General features: G+C 51.7%; 1 protein-coding gene across 1 annotated transcript in view; it reads left to right on the top strand.

The window, feature by feature from the left end:
- The window catches only part of LOC140395923 (guanylyl cyclase inhibitory protein), a 46,285-nt gene that overhangs the window by 5,938 nt on the left and 23,304 nt on the right, over positions 1-17,043 (top strand). The window contains exon 2 of the mRNA XM_072483969.1: positions 3,395-3,527. Coding sequence (XP_072340070.1) covers positions 3,395-3,527 — 133 coding nt within the window. The remainder of the gene's footprint in view (positions 1-3,394; positions 3,528-17,043) is intronic.

Below are 17,043 nucleotides of genomic sequence, written 5' to 3' on the forward strand. Positions count from 1 at the left end.
ATTATACGCAGATGATTTGTTGTTGTATGTCGCGGACCCAGTGGAGGGGATGCCTGAGATAATGCAGACACTCAGGGAGTTTGGAAAATTTTCAGGATATAAATTGAATATGGGGAAGAGTGAACTGTTTGTGATGCACCCCGGGGAACAGGGCAGGGGAATAGACGATTTACTGTTGAGGAGGGTAAGAAGAGATTTCCGGTATTTAGGGATCCAGGTGGCCAGGAACTGGGGAACCTTGCATAAGCTTAACTTGGCACGACTGGTAGGGCAGATGGAAGAGGACTTTAGGAGGTGGGATATGGCGCCCCTGTCATTGGCGGGCAGGGTACAGGCGGTTAAAATGGTGGTCCTTCCGAGGTTTCTTTTTGTGTTCCAGTGCCTCCCTGTACTGATTACAAAGGCCTTTTTTAAGAAGGTGGACAAGAGTATTATGAGCTTTATGTGGGCTGGAAAGACCCCAAGAGTTAAGAGGGGGTTCCAGCAGCGCAGTAGGGACAGAGGGGGACTGGCACTGCCGAGTCTAAGTCATTATTATTGGGCCGCCAACGTGTCAATGATATGTAAGTGGATGAGGGAAGGGGAAGGAGCGGCGTGGAAAAGACTGGAGATGGCGTCCTGTAGGGGAACTAGCTTAAAAGCACTGGCGACGGCGCCGTTACCGTTCTCCCTGAAAAAATACACCACAAACCCAGTGGTGGTGGCAACTCTGAAAATTTGGGGGCAGTGGAGACGACATAAGGGAGTGACGGGTGCCTCAGTGTGGTCCCCGATAAGGAACAACCATAGGTTCGTCCCGGGAAGGATAGATGGGGGATTTAAATCTTGGCAGCGAGCAGGAATTGCGAAATTGCAGGACTTGTTCTTAGACGGGACGTTCGCGAATCTGGGAGCACTGACAGAAAAATATGGGTTGCCACCTGGGAATGCATTTCGCTATATGCAAGTGAGGGCATTTGTGAGGCAACAGGGGAGGGAATTTCCGCAGCTCCCGGCGCAAGAGATCCAGGACAGAGTGATTTCGGGGGCATGGGTGGGTGATGGTAGGGTGTCAGATATATATAGGGAAATGAGAGACGAGGGGGATGTGGTGTTGGGTGCTCTGATGCACAGATGAACCAACACAGTTGTATTTGGTACAACTCTATTTTATTTCAACTGCTATATACAATTCGGTCTGGATACTCTGCACGTGGTGTGTAGTGTAACAGGTCCTGTCCTTGTCCTGGTCTCCAGCTCTACTGGCCACCAGGTGTCGTGTTTGTCCTTTTATACTGTCCCTGTCCTTGTCTGTGATTGGTTGTGGTGTTGTGTGTTCTGATTTGTCTGTTGGTGTGTCTATCATGATGTGTGTGTTTGAATATCATGACAGGGGAGACGATGGTAGAGGAGCTGAAGGGAAAATGGGAGGAGGAGCTGGGGGTAGAGATTGAGGAGGGGCTGTGGGCAGATGCCCTAAGTAGGGTAAACTCTTCGTCCTCGTGTGCCAGGCTCAGCCTGATACAATTCAAGGTTCTACACAGGGCGCATATGACGGGAGCTAGGCTGAGTAGATTTCTTGGAGTGGAAGATAGGTGCGGGAGATGCGCGGGAAGCCCGGCGAACCACACCCACATGTTTTCGTCATGTCTGGTATTGCATGGGTTCTGGGTGGGTGTGGCAAAAGTGATCTCGAAGGTGGTGGGGGTCCGGGTCAAACCAAGATGGGGGTTGGCTATATTTGGGGTTGCAGATGAGCCGGGAGTGCAGGAGGCGAGAGAGGCCGACGTGTTGGCCTTTGCATCCCTAGTAGCCCGGCGAAGGATTCTACTTATGTGGAAAGAAGCTAAGCCCCTGGGTGTGGAGGCCTGGATCAACGACATGGCAGGGTTTATAAAACTGGAGCGGATAAAATGTGCATTAAGAGGTTCGGCTCAAGGGTCCACCAGGTGGTGGCAACCGTTCCTCGACTATCTCGCAGAGCGATAAGGGAAAATAGGAAAGGTAGCAGCAGCAACCCAGGGGGGAGGGGTGGGGGGGGGCTCATTTGGGTCTTCAGGGGTTTTATGTGTGTGTTTGTATATTAGTTATTTATATTTGATTTAACAAAGTTACTATCTTAGTTATTATTTCTGTTGTTTCTTATTTTGTTATTGGCAGTTGCCCATAGTCAGCATATTATTTATTTAAAAAACGATCAATGTATATATTATTACAAAGTTGTAAAATGGGAAATTTTTGTTTGATCGAGAAACTTTAATAAAATATATTTTTTTAAAACAGTAACGTGACAATAGCCAGTATCTGAATGATATTCATTGAAGTTTAAATGTTCTACAAGAAACCAGACAAACTCCCTGCTCATCATCAAAGTAGCACCTTATGATTCTTGACATCCACCTGAGAGATCAGATAGGGTTTTTGCTTAACATTTTTGTCTGACATTTTATTAACATCTTGGGGAGTTGCCATTGACCAGAAACCGACTGGACTACAGTGGCTCGAGAAGGTGGATTCCACCACCTTCTCAAAGGCAATTAGAGATGGGAAACCAATGCTGGCCTTACCAGCGATGCTTCCACCCTATGAAATAATAAGAATGATATCTCTTGACTCCCCAAAGTATGCCCACCATCTACAAGGCACAAGCCAGGAGTGTGATGGAATGCGCTTGCCTGGATGAGTGCAGCTCCAACAACACCATCCAGGAAAAAGCAGCCCATTTGATTGGCATCCCATTGCCTTCAACATTCACTCCTTCCACCACCAACGAACAGTAGCAGCTGTGTGTACCATCTACAAGATGCACTGCAGCAAGTTGACAAGGCTCCTAAGACAGCACCTTATAAACCTACCGCCTCTACCATCTAGAAGGACAAGGGCAGAAGATGCATGGGAACACCACCACCTGGGAGTTCCCCTCCAAGTCACTCATCATCCTGACTTGTAAATATATGTTGTTCCTTCACTATTGCTGGGTCAAAATCCTGGAGCTCCCTTGCTAACTGCACTGTGGGTGGACCTGCACCACAGGGCTGCAGTAGTTCAAGAAGGCAACTCACCTACACAGAATTAGAGATGGGAAATCAATGCTGGCCTCGTCAGCGATGCCCACAACCAGTGAAATATTTAAAAAGACAGCATTCCCTTAGTGCTACACTGGGAGTGAAGCTTTTGGCCATCTGCCCTAATATCACCTTATGTTGCTCAGTGTCAGACCTTGCTTTATAAACCTCCTGTGAAACACCTTCGGGTATTTTATTACATTAAAGGTGCTAGGTGAATACAAATTGCTGCTGTTGTTGTTCCCAAGTCACAACATTCTGACACAGAAGTAAGAGAGCTGCCTATTAAATGACAAATGGATAATATGAAATACTGTGATTATTAACTGAAATGTATTACCTTATTACAGAAAATTCATCAAGGAATGCCCCAGTGGACTGATCACCCTTCATGAGTTCAGGCGACACTTTTGTGATGGGACTGTGGGTCCCAAATCTTCTGAATACGCTGAGCAGATCTTCAGGACTCTGGATGATAACAGGGTAACACAAACGAACACCAACCACTTTGATCTTTCTCCACTGGTTTTATTTCAAATTTCTTGCTGAACATGTCTGTCTGTGTACTGCACATGTTAGGCTGTGTACCATGTGCTGATATTGCTAAGGGTTTATAAACAAAGCACACTCTTTTCCAATGGGCCACTTAACAGTTATGAGTAAAGTTGCCATCTTTCCCACTTCCGGTATCTCTGGACTCAACCATTCCAATCCTCACCTAGTTGGCCTCCAACTTGCACCATCCATAAATATCTAAAACGGCCTGTTCCCTAAAATGCACCAAATCCTACTCACCCACCTTGCCTGTGCTCACTAACCTATATTGGTTCTTAGTTAAGCAAGGCCTCGATTTTAAAAATCCTATCCACGTTTTCAAATTCCTCCATGTGCTTGCCACTCCCTATCAAGATTAATTGTTTCTACTTTAGGATAATTTTGAGGTTTTTATTCCAGCAGCTGTGCTTTTATTACTACTCATACCACCTTAACCTCATGTTAAGCCTATCCATCCTTCAAGGTGATCTCACTCAGCTCTTAGGTACCTTCAACACTATCTCTCCTTTTTTGTATAATTCATTCATGGGATGTGTGCATCACTGGCTGGGCCAGCATTTGTTGCTCATCTCTAATTGGCCTCGAACTGAGTGGTTTGCTCGGTCAGTTAAGAGTCAATCAGATTTGCTGTGGATTTGGAGTCTGTTTTGGGCCACGGTTTAGAGAACCCCAAAGTGTATCATGGAGTTCACCTGACCCACAACTTTTACTAGATTGTGGTATGGGGAGCACACAGCCCACTCTTCAGGTGTGGTAGAGCAGAAATGGAAAAGTATTTTTTAAAGCAAAACAATGTTTATTCTATGAACTCAAGTTAACCGTTCTAAAACATATAGTGAGCATCTTAGCAACCATTAATTCAAATACAACCCCCAAAGACTACAACACTAAGTAAACCTTTAAGCTTTCCTTTTTAACATCCACACGACTTAAAAACAAAACCTTTATCAGAAGCACATCAGGTTAAAGTCACTACTGAAAACATTTATAATTCTGAATTCACCAAATGATCAAGAGATAGTCTTTTGATGGCAGAGAGAACAGCAGTACACCTGCTTGGTCTGGCTTCAGCTCCAACACTGAAAATGAAACTAAAACACACCCTGCAGCCTGCTCAAAAACGAAAGTAAAAAGCTGACAGACAGCCCAGCTCCACCCACTCTCTGACATCACTGCAGTGGTAAACACCCATTTCTTAAAGGTACTCTCACTACAGATATTTATATACACACCCATTTATAAACACCCATCTCTTAAAGGTACTCTCACATGACCAGTCACATATGGGCCAGACCGGGTAAGGATGGCAGATTTCCTTCCCCAAAGAAGATTTGTGAACCGGATAGGTTTTTGCAACAAACAATGATGGTTGCCATGCTTACCATTGCTGAAATCAGTTTTATATTCAAGATTTAAACCAGCTGCCATGTTGCGATTTGTTCACTGAGATTTAGCCTTGGCCTTGGAATTACTGGTCCAGTTGCAATGTCACTACACCACCATCTCCTCCTGACTCCCGACTCCCGACTCCCGACTTCCTAACTGTATTTCCAATGACGGTTCCACTCTCAATCCCTCACCTTTTCTTATATGAGCTACTAAGTGACTATTGATTGTCAGAGAGCGAGTATCGATTGGCTCACAAGCTTATTTAAAGTTAATGGTTCACACTGGGGTTAAAATAACAAACTGAGGGACATCATCAAACACATTTGCCGCAATAATTTGCACCCGCGTTCGTCACGAGTGATGTCAGATCAGTGAGGTTTACGACTGGTATTTAAAAATCGGATCCAGGCAGAGGGAACCCGGATGTGCACAGGTAAGTATATCCCCAGGGGGCAGTGCCTGGGATGGGGACAAAATGGGGCCCCTCTAGGGAGTTCCATTGGGAGGGGGTTCACTTTATCAGTTGGAGGGGTTACCCTTGTGCGTGTTGTGGGATCCCCTGTGTCCATGGGGGAGACGTTCCGCTGTGCCTGTGGGGGGGGGGGGGTCTTGCATTTCAAAGGGCACCCCAATCTCAGGGTACCCAGCTGTAGACTTTTTCCGGCCCCACCCCGCCAGTTTGGGCGCGCCTCCAGATTTTTCCTGCAGAGTGTTGGGTTATCTGGTGAGAAAAGCCGACTGAGAGCTGCATGCCGGTTTTCCCACCTGTGCCAGCAATCTGTGCGGAAAATGGAAAATTCCGCCCATTATATATTCACCCACTAACGTGAACAATAATTGTCAGGTTGTTTTTTCACTCACTAGGATCTTTGTTCTGAGTGTGAAGCTGATCAAGCACATCCCTCTGGCTGCTTTTTAATGCTATTTAATTTAATTGAGTAAATGCCTGATTTAATTAAAAAAACACATGGAGGTATTTGGTACGGGATATTAAAGTGTTCATTTGGGAACAATGCAAAGAGAGTACGAGGGAGTACCTGGAAGGTATTCAATTACCGGCACTGTCTTCTGGGACCTTGTGGGAAAATGCGGAAGAAGATTTTGGTCTTTTCTGTCTATCTTTTTGACAAAACTAGATAGGACTTTAAAAAAAACGTATTCATGGGATGTGGGCATTGCTGGCTGGGCCAGCATTTTTGTCCATCTCTAATTGCCCTTCAACTGAGTGGCCCAGTTCAGATTCAATTACATTGCTGTGGGTCCGGAGTCACATGTAGGCCAGACCAGGTAACAACAGCAGATTTTCTTCCCTAAAGGTCATTAGTGATGCAGATTATGACAATGGTTTCATCGTCATCCTTAGAATTTTAATTCCATCTTTCCTCTGAGATGGATGTAAAAGGTCCTTTGGTCACTTCAGGACATAAGAAATAGGGGCAGGAGTAGGGCATTGGACCCCTCAAGATTCTCCACTATTTAACTAAATCATGGCTGAACTTGCACCGCAGCACCATTTTCCCTGCACTATCCCCCAATCCCCTGCTATATTTACTATCTGAAAATCTCTTGAATTCTGACTTGACATACTCACCCATTCCCCTTCTTCCCTCCCATTCCCTGAGACTCCTGCTTACCCCCAACCCAACAACTACCCTGTCCCACCCTCCAAGGGTCTGAGTAACATCACCCCAGGGTGATGGGCCTGTGTCGGCACTGTCAGTGGGTCAATATACAAGGCAGGAGAGTGATGATACCTCGCTGTGAGGTTAGCTCTGGTGCTCCTCCATTTATGCCATAGTCTGACTCCTGTCTTTCTGGTGACAGTGCACTCACAACCATCCTCTGATCGGGGTCTGCATCAGGGACGTTAGATCTTGGGCCGCTGTGCCTGGGGGGCGGGGAGGGGGGGTGCGCAGAGAGGAACAGGTACTGGACGTGCAGGCAGACCCTGATTAACAAGACAGAGGTTTCACATGTATCAGGTGTAACATGTTTTAATTGTGAACATTTTCCATTTCCATTTACCTTAGTGTGGTAATACCAGGTATTGCAGTACCTGAGAGGTGGATGACCATTGGCTAGACCCAGGAGTCTACCACTGGTTGATGTACATAGCTCCGCCCTGAGAAGCGGAGTATAAGAACCAATGCCATCCCAGCAGCCTTCACTTTCTGTATCGAAGCTGCTGGGGAACAATTCTAGCAGATTAAAGCCTATTAGTTATGACTCACCTTGTCTCGAGAGTAATTGATTGCACATCAATTTAATCTGCTACAACTTCAGTTGAAAGGATGGATCTCCGTATCAAACTGGAGTGCCTTCAGCTCAGCCCCCACGCGGACAACTCTGCTGCTATCTTCAAACATTGGCTGGCGTGCTTTAAGGGCTACCTCGACACGGCCACCGACACCCCCACGGAAAGACAAAAGATGCAGCTTCTACGGTCGCGGGTCAGCCCTGGGATCTACCCTCTGATCGAGGAGGCGGAGAATTATGCTGCAGCGATCGAGCTGCTAGAAGGACATTATATCCGCCCTGTGAACCAGGTCTACGCTCATCACCTGCTGGCGACTAGGAGGCAAAGCCCCAAGGAAACGTTGGAAGACTTCTACCGGGCGCTGCTGGTGCTGGGCCGAAACTGTGGTTGCCCGCCAGTTTCGGGAACGAGCACACGGAACTTTTGATCAGGGAATCTTTCGTGGCAGGTATGACCTCCTCCGATATCCGCCGAAGGCTCCTAGAAATGGACACTCTGGGACTTACTGAGGCACAGGCCCTGGCAGGGTCCATGGACGTTGCGTATAAAAACGCGCTGGCTTTTGCTCCCGGACGCGCGGCGGCCCCCTGGGCTGCATGGCACCCCATTGCGGCAGCCCCTCAGACCTTCCCCCTGACCCCGCAAGCCTGCGCGGTGAGACGGCCCGCTACCGCCGTCGGACAATGCTGTTTCTTCTGCGGGCAGGCGAATCATCCCCGCCCGCACTGCCCGGCCTGCGCCGCCACCTGCAAAGGGTGTGGCAAGAAGGGCCACTATGTCGGGGTCTGCCAGGCCCGCGCCGTGGCCGCAGTCTCCAGCGACTATCGGCAGCCCCCCTTTCAGGCCCCGGCCGTCCAGCGCCCACCGCCACCCCCCTATCCTCAGGCTGCGTGCGACCTGTGGGCGCGGCCATTTTGCCCCACGGCCACCATGCTGGACGGGTGGGCGCCGCTATTTTGTCCCTTGCCGCCGCCATCTTCTTCATCCCCGGACTCCCTCGCTGATGCCATCTTGGATGGGGCCCCAGGCCCCCAGCACAGCCGACTACACGCTGCCCGACCAGAACTCTCCATTACTGCAGCTGGCCTCGGTGACTCTGGACCAGAGTCGGCCCCGGACACTTGCGAAAGCTACAACGACGATCTCCATCAACGGCCACGTGACGTCGTGCTTGATCGACTCTGGGAGCACGGAAAGCTTTGTTCACCCCGACACGGTAAGGCGCTGTTCTCTTGTCACCCATCCCGTAAACCAAAGGATCTCCCTGGCCTCCGGGTCACACGCGGTGGAGATAAAGGGGTTCTGCCTAGCGAACCTCACTGTCCAAGGCAGGGAATTCCACAATTTCCGTCTGTACATCCTGCCACACCTCTGCGCAGCCACTCTCCTTGGCTGGATTTCCAGTGCCATCTGCAAAGCCTGACTTTTAAATTTGGCGGCCCTATACCCCCCCTTACTGTCTGTGGCCTCGCGACCCTTAAGGTCGACCCGCCTTCCCTGTTTGCGAACCTCACCCCGGATTGCAACCCCGTCGCCACCAGGAGCAGACGGTACAGTGCCCAGGACAGGACCTTCATCAGGTCGGAGGTCCAAAGGCTGCTGAGGGAAGGGGTCATCGAAGTGAGCAACAGCCCCTTGAGGGCTCAAGTAGTGGTGGTAAAGACCGGGGAGAAATATAGGATGGTCATTGACTACAGCCAGACCATCAACAGGTTTACGCAGCTGGATGCGTACCCTCTCCCCCGTATAGCCGACCTGGTGAACAGGATTGCGCAATACAAGGTTTTCTCCATGGTGGATCTCAAGTCCGCCTACCACCAGCTACCCCTCCGTAATGGTGAACGCCAGTACACTGCCTTCGAAGCAGATGGGCGGCTCTATCACTTTTTAAGGGTTCCCTTCGGTGTCACGAACAGGGTCTCGTTCTTCCAACGAGAGATGGACCGAATGGTTGACCGGTACGGCTTACGCGCAATGTTCCCGTATCTTGATAACGTCACCATCTGCGTCCATGACCAGCAGGACCACGACACCAACCTCCAAAAATTTCTCCAGAACAGACCGTGAAAATCCTTAATCTGACTTACAATAAGGATAAATGCGTGTTTAGCACCGACCGTCTAGCCATTCTAGGCTATGTAGTGCGAGTCATAGGCCCCGACCATGAGCGCATGCGCCCCCTCATGGAGTTCCCCCTCCCTCACGGCCCCAAGGCCCTAAAGCGCTGCCTCGGCTTCTTTAGCTATTATGCACAATGGGTCCCCAATTACGCAGACAAGGCTCGACCCCTGATCCAGTCCATAACCTTCCCCCTGTCGACGGAGGCCCGCCAGGCCTTCTGCCGCATCAAAGCAGACATTGCAAAAGCCATGATGTGTGCCATCGACGAGTCCCTCCCTTTCCAGGTCGAGAGCGATGCGTCCGACGTAGCTCTGGCGGCCACCCTCAACCAAACGGGCAGGCCCGTGGCTTTCTTCTCCCGTACTCTCCATGCTTCCGAAATTTGCCACTCCTCGGTCGAAAAGGAGGCCCAGGCCATAGTAGAAGCTGTGCGACACTGGAGGCATTACCTGGCCGGCAGGAGATTCACTCTCCTCATGGACCAACGGTCGGTTGCCTTCAGATTCGGTAATGCGCAGCGGGGCAAGATTAAGAACGACAAGATCTTGCGGTGGAGGATCGAACTCTCCACCTACAATTACGAGATCTTGTACCGTCCGGGGAAGCTGAACGAGCCTCCTGATGCTCTGTCCCACCGCACTTGTGCCACCACACAAGTGGACCGCCTCCAATCCCTCCACGAGGACCTCTGCCACCTGGGGGTCACTCGTTTCTTTCATTTTATCAAGACCCGCAACCTGTTCTACTCCATCGAGGAGGTCAGGACTGTCACCAGGGACTGCCAAATCTGCGCGGAGTGCAAACCGCACTTCTGCCGGCCAGAGAGGGCGCATCTGGTAAAGGCTTCCCGTCCCTTTGAACGCCTCAGTCTGGATTTCAAGGGCCCCCTCCCCTCCACCGACCGCAACACGTACTTCCTGAATGTGATTGACGAGTACTCCCGGTTCCCATTCGCCATCCCCTGCCCGGACATGACCACAACCACCGTCATCAAGGCCCTCCAGGGTATCTTTACACTGTTCGGTTTCCCCGCATACATTCACAGTGATAAGGGGTCCTCCTTTATGAGTGACGAACTGCGTCAATTCCTGCTCAGCAAAGGCATCACCTCGAACAGGACGACCAGTTACAACCCCCGGGGAAACGGGCAGGTTGAGAGGGAGAATGGCACGGTCTGGAAGACCGTCCTGCTGGCCCTACGGTCTAGGAATCTCCCAGTCCCCTGCTGGCAGGAAGTCCTCCCGGTGGCCCTTCACTCCATCCGGTCGCTGTTCTGTACTACCACAAATCAGACACCTCATGAACGTCTCCTTGTTTTCCCCTGGAAGTCCTCCTCTGGGACCTCGCTCCCAACCTGGCTAGCGACACCCGGACCCATCCTGCTTTGGAAATATGTGAGGGCACACAAGTCGGACCCGTTGGTCGAGAGGGTCCACCTGCTGCACGCCAACCCCCAGTACGCCTATGTAGCGTTCCCTGACGGCCGCCAAGACACGGTCTCCCTTCGGGACCTGGCTCCCACCGGAGCCCCACGCGCACCCGCACCAGTGCCGCCACCCCCACCCCCCCCGCAGCACCTGATCGGAGGGTCAGTCATCCTGCCGCCCCTGCCTAGGCCCAAACAAGCACCGACGCCCCCTACAGGCACCCCCCCGCCCACGTTTCGCCCCAAACGCGCCGCCTAGGAGTGATGAAGCTGCCTGGGAGGACGACACCACGTTCCCAGAGTCGCAACCGCCGGGACCCCCATCAGGATCACCGCCGAAGCCCAGACGCTCCAGAAGGACGACCAGGCCACCCGATCGACTGATTGCTGCACCATGAACACTTTGCTGTTACCCGCGACATCACGGCACCTCCATACCTGGTCCTACCATGCGAAAGGCGACATTAACGCTGGCCATCATCCCACCGGGCTCTTTTTTAACAGGGGGTGAATGTGGTAATACCAGGTATTTTGGTACCTGAGAGGTGGATGACCATTGGCTAGACCCAGGAGTCTACCATTGACTGATGTACATAGCTCCGCCCTGAGAGGCGGAGTATAAGAACCAATGCCATCCCAGCAGCCTTCACTTTCTGTATCGAAGCTGCTGGGGAACAGTTCTAGCTGATTAAAGTCTATTAGTTATGACTCACCTTGTCTCGAGAGTAATTGATTGCGCATCACTTAGCTACAGATAATGACACCCTCTCACCCATCCCCAGTTCCCACTAAATGAGCCTCAATTTTCTTGATCTTACGTGGTCTGGTGCTACGTTTAGGTGTGTCCCCAGGGTGCACATTAGAGGTGGAGGCAGATTGCTGTTTTTTGCATCTTGTGGCCTTAGATGCCTTTGGCAGACATCGTCTGGTACCAGAGGGCCCTGACCAACATATCGGTACCACTGGCATCGCCGTGTCATTCTGTTCAGCCTGCTGCCCCCGAGATGCACTGGTGTCAGGAGGGGGTGGGGGGATTCGGAAGAATTGGAGACCATCGTTGTCTCTGTGGTCGCAGGCCCCGGGTTGGCCTCCAGTGCTTCCTCCTCCCTGATGGTGCCCATAAGACCCTGGGCGACTCCATGAGGTGGAGGGGCAGCTGGAATGAGCTCAAGAGGCCCCTGTGTTATTTGGCTCCATTGTCCTGGCGCCTCCGCATTGTCTGCACCATGGTGTTGATGCCTTTAGCGATGTTCCTCAGTGACTGGGCCATGCTCTACGTTGCCTCGAGAATGTCCATCTGCATCTGTGGCACGTCCCTCAGAGACTGGGAAATGATGTCTAGGCCCTCAGCCATGGTCATCATAGATTGAGCCATGTGTTGGGCACCACTCAAGATGCTGACCTAATGCTGCAGTCTTCCCGTTGCGTCCGCCACCCTAGCAGTGTTGGACTCAGCCACTCATTGTCGGCATCATCTCCTGTGCCCATAGCCTTTGGGACACCTTCAATCGGCTATGCATTCGCCAAAATGTTGCTGACATCCCCTCCTGAAGCTCACGGCTGTATCCTAGCATTTGCATCAGCTCTGGGATAACCTTGTCCAGAGACTCGGTATCTGACAGGGATCCAGCTGAGTTCTGGGATCCAGCAGATCTCCTTGGATGTCCCTGCCTCCACCTGATGTGTTTTATCAACTGTGTGGTGCACACCAGATTGTGCCCCAGAAGCCTGTCCATTAATGTCGTCCACCAAGGTATGTGTCTCTCCACTGAATGGACACGTGGTCAGTGAGAGGGAAGGGTCATTTTGCCTGACATGAACAACTTACTTCAGACACGTGATCTTGGTGAAGGGGCAGTAAATCCTCACCTCTACAGTGCAAGCCAACCTCACTGTCAGTGACTGCTCTCTCCTCTGTCAACCCCGCAACCTACAAACAACTCAAACCAATGTTTGCTGCCCCTTGCTGTTCCCATTTGTGTCACCAATTCATCTATCTTGCTGTGAATGCTGTGTCCATTCATATGGAAAATAATCATTTTTACTATTTTTGTAACCTCGAACCTTAATTGCTGGTGCATTGTTAAGTTTGTACACTCTATCCCTTCCTGCTCCACTCCTTTTGTAAGGGCCACGAAGAATCCAGCACGAGTTTTAAGGATGCAAAGTAATAACATTTATTTACTATAACATATATACATAACAGTAGCAGTAACTTCCCTTGCTACATACACTTTCCTGCTGGTTCCTGAACTGGCCAGCTTTATTTGTACTAGGAGTTTACTAGTGGTTTCTCCGCCCCCCTCATTGGGGAAGCTCATACTCCCACAGGATTGTGGGATAGTCATTAGTCCCCAGCCAATGGTAAGTAGGCAGGTTATAACATCCCTCCCCCCCAAAGTCCAAGGAATCCACCGAAGACTAGGCGAAGGAGGGCGTCGGACTCGTTTGGCCGCAGGCTGGACACCATTTGCACGCGGCGCTGGATCAGGCGGCGTGTAACGAGACGGAGACCGGCGCTTCTGTGATGAACGGCGCAACGGTTGTACATCCACGGCCCGTGGACCCGAGGATTCCCACTCTGATGCATCCTGTGTCTCCATCTCGGAGTCAGAGTCTGCTGCCTCCGTCATGTCAGCGTCTCTATCTCCATTCGGTCCCGTAACGACCTGCACAGGCTTCGAGTGAGGCACCAGTGGGAGATTGTGAGGACTACCTTCCCTTGTCTCTGCTCTCTGCGGCTGTTGAAATGAGCTCCGGGGGCAGGGAATCTTTTGAGGGGATGGTCTTCTGGAGAGAATGCGGTCTACATGTTTTCGCTGGAGACGACACTGGGCTTGCACTTGGTAAGATATAGGGCCCATTTGGCGAAAGATTACACCAGGAACCCATTGGGCACCACCAGCAAAATTCCGAACGAACACTGGGTCACCGGGCGCAAACTGCCGAATCGGCCGATGCCGAGAAAATCCCTGACCCTGCCGTTCTTGTGTGCGGCGTACTTTTGCGCCAATGTCCGGGAAAACCATACTAAGGCGGGTGCGAAGTCTCCGGCCCATTAGGAGTTCTGCGGGAGCTACCCCAGTCACTGCATGGGGGGTGGTCCTGTACGTAAACAAAAAGCGAGCCAGTCTCGTGTCCATTGATCCGGAAGACTGCTTCTTTAGGCCTCTTTTGAATGTCTGCACTGCGCGCTCTGCCAACTCATTTGAAGCCGGGTGGTAAGGGGCAGTGCGGATATGGCGGATGCCGTTCATCTTCGTGAACCTCGCAAACTCCTCACTCGTGAATGGAGTGCCGTTATCCGTGACCAGCACCTCGAGGAGGCCATGCGTACTAAACGATAAACGCATCTTTTCAATTGTTGCGCAGGACGTTGTCCCCTGCATCTTATGCACCTCTAGCCATTTGGACTGGGCGTCAATTAGTAGAAGGAACATGGATCCTTGAAAAGGGCCTGCGAAATCTGCATGCAAGCGTGCCCAAGGCCGCCCTGGCCATTCCCAGTGATGTAGGGGTGCGGCCGGCGGAAGCTTCTGACGCTCCTGGCAAATGGAGCACTTTTGGGCCACCTTCTCAATGTCGGTGTCGAGGCCTGGCCACCAGACATAACTCCGGGCCAACATTTTCATTTTGGTCACGCCTGAATGCCCATTGTGCAAGTCTGATAGTATCAGCTCCTGGCCTTTTTCCGGGACAATCACACGCGTCCCCCACAAGAGGATGCCGTCTTCCACGCTGAATTCTGACAGCTTGGAGGAAAATGCCCGCAACTCGCCAGGGAGCTGTCTATGCTGCCCACCATACAGCACTATGTGTCGAACCTTTGACAGGACTGGCTCCGTCTGGGTCCACTCACGGATCTGTGATGCCGTGACAGGCAAGGTGTCCATAAAATTTAGGGTTGCAACCACCTCACCGGTCGTAGGGGTTGACATGGGGCCGGTCGATAAAGGCAATCGGCTCAGTGCGTTGGCATTTGCTATCTGCGTACCTGGTTTGTGCTCCAGAGAATACTCGTATGCAACAAAGCCCAGCGCTGGATCCGTGCAGAAGCAATGGGCGGTATTGGCTTATCCTCTCTGAAAAGTCCCAGCAGGGGCTTATGATCAGTCACGATAGTGAAATGGCGGCCGTACACGTACTGGTGGAAGCGTTTCACCGCAAAAACCACTGCCAGGCCCTCCTTCTCGATCTGCGCATGCTTTTTCTCCGCTGCAGTCAATGTGCGGGAGGCGAAAGCTATCGGTCGTTCGGCCCCGTTCACCATCTTGTGGGACAGGACGGCCCCAATACCATACGGGGAATCATCACATGTGTCGAGCAAAGGCTTTCCAGGATCATAGTGGGTTAGTAACCCAGACGATGACAATTGTTGCTTTACCCGCCGGAAAGCGGTTTCTTGCGGATGACCCCAAATCCAGGTGTGATTTTTCTTTAGCAGAAGGTGCAAAGGGGCCAGCGTAGTTGCCAGATTGGGGAGGAACTTCCCGTAATAGTTTACGAGACCGAGAAAATAACGAAGATGCGAAGTGTCAGTCGGGGCGGGGGCATGTTGAATTGCACGCACCTTCTCTGCGACGGGGTGCAGACCTTCGCGGTCCAGCCGATAACCTAGGTAGACTACTTCCTTCGCCTGAAATACACACTTTGTGCGACGTAAACGGACTCCAGCCTCCGAAAGGCATCTAAGGACAGCCTCCAGATTTTCCAAATGTTCCTGCTCCGACGTCCCTGTAATCAAAACATCATCTAGGTAGACAGCCACACGTGGTAAACCTCTCACAATGCCCTCCATAACACGTTGAAAAATTGCGCAGGCAGAGGATACTCCAAAGGGCAACCGTGTATATTCATACAGGCCCCGGTGTGTATTAAGCTCCAACTGCAGGTAGGCGTGACTCATATCTAATTTTGTGAATGAGAGTCCACCTGCAAGTTTCGCGTAGAGATCCTCTATGCGAGGCATTGGATATCGGTCGAGTCGGGAAACCGTATTCACTGTAAGTTTATAGTCGCCACACAAGCGAACTGTGGCATCTGGCTTCATTACAGGTACAATTGGTGCTGCCCAGTCAGCAAAATGGACGGGCCTGATAATACCCAAACTCTCCAAACGAGTGAGCTCCCCTTCTACCTTCTCGAGCAAGGCATAAGGCACTGGGCGTGCCCGGAAATAGCGCGGCGTGGCTCCTGGTCAACTTGGATACGGGCTACGGCCCCTTTTATTTTCCCCAAACCAGGCTGGAATACATCTGGGTATCGCCCTAGCACCTCAGTCAACCCTTCAGAAACTGTTTGGAGGATGTGCTGCCATTGCAACCGCAAATGGCGCAACCAGTCCCGACCCAACAGGCTGGGCCCATGGCCGCGCACCACGATAAGTGGGAAACGCCCCTCCTGGCGTCCATAGACAACAGGGGTCATTGTAGTTCCTGCAATGTCCAGTGGTTCCCCCCTATAGGTGGCCAACCTGGCCTGTGAGTCGGTTAATGTAAGGGTCTGTATACCCTGCTTGTTGCGGTCGAATGTCCTCTGGGCGATCACGGAGACCGCTGCGCCAGTATCCAACTCCATCTCAAGCGGGTGGCCATTGACCCGTACTGTCACCTTAATGGGGGCCACACGGGGAGCTGCCACACAATGCAGCTGCAGGCAGTCGTCCTCCGTCTCCACGTCCTCAGGAGTAGTCGCCGCAGGGTCATCCACATGGCAGGTACGGCCTCTGGGCTGGTCCCAGTTATGGCCCCTGGGCTGGTCCCAGTTTCGGTTGGAACGACGGCCGGCGCCCCCAGGACCGCCGTCCGCGACGGGGTCGGCGCCTACAAGTCTGACACGAACATGGCTCCTCATCCATTGGCTCTGGAGAAGGCTCCCTTCGGGGAGGAATGTCCGACGGCCACTGGCGTCGGTCCGGACGTCGCCTCACCCAAGGTACCGCAGGAGTGCGGGGGGATGCTTTTGGACGGAAGGGATTGCGCCCCAAGGCATGCACTTCCATTCCCTGTAGCTCCTGTACTCCTCGCTCTGCGCTCTCTCGGGACAATACTATTTGAATGGCCTGTTGAAAAGTCAATGTTGGCTCTGCTAACAACTTTCTCTGGGTGGCCGCATTGTTAATACTGCAAACCAAACGGTCGCGTAACATTTCTGACAAGGTCTCACCATAGTCACAGTACTCCGCAATCCTGCGTAGCCTGGATAGAAAATCGGCAAGGGATTCTCCAGGGGTCCTCTCAGCGGTATTAAAC

This window comes from Scyliorhinus torazame, chromosome 19, assembly GCF_047496885.1.
Source record: "Scyliorhinus torazame isolate Kashiwa2021f chromosome 19, sScyTor2.1, whole genome shotgun sequence".
Taxonomy (NCBI): domain Eukaryota; kingdom Metazoa; phylum Chordata; class Chondrichthyes; order Carcharhiniformes; family Scyliorhinidae; genus Scyliorhinus; species Scyliorhinus torazame.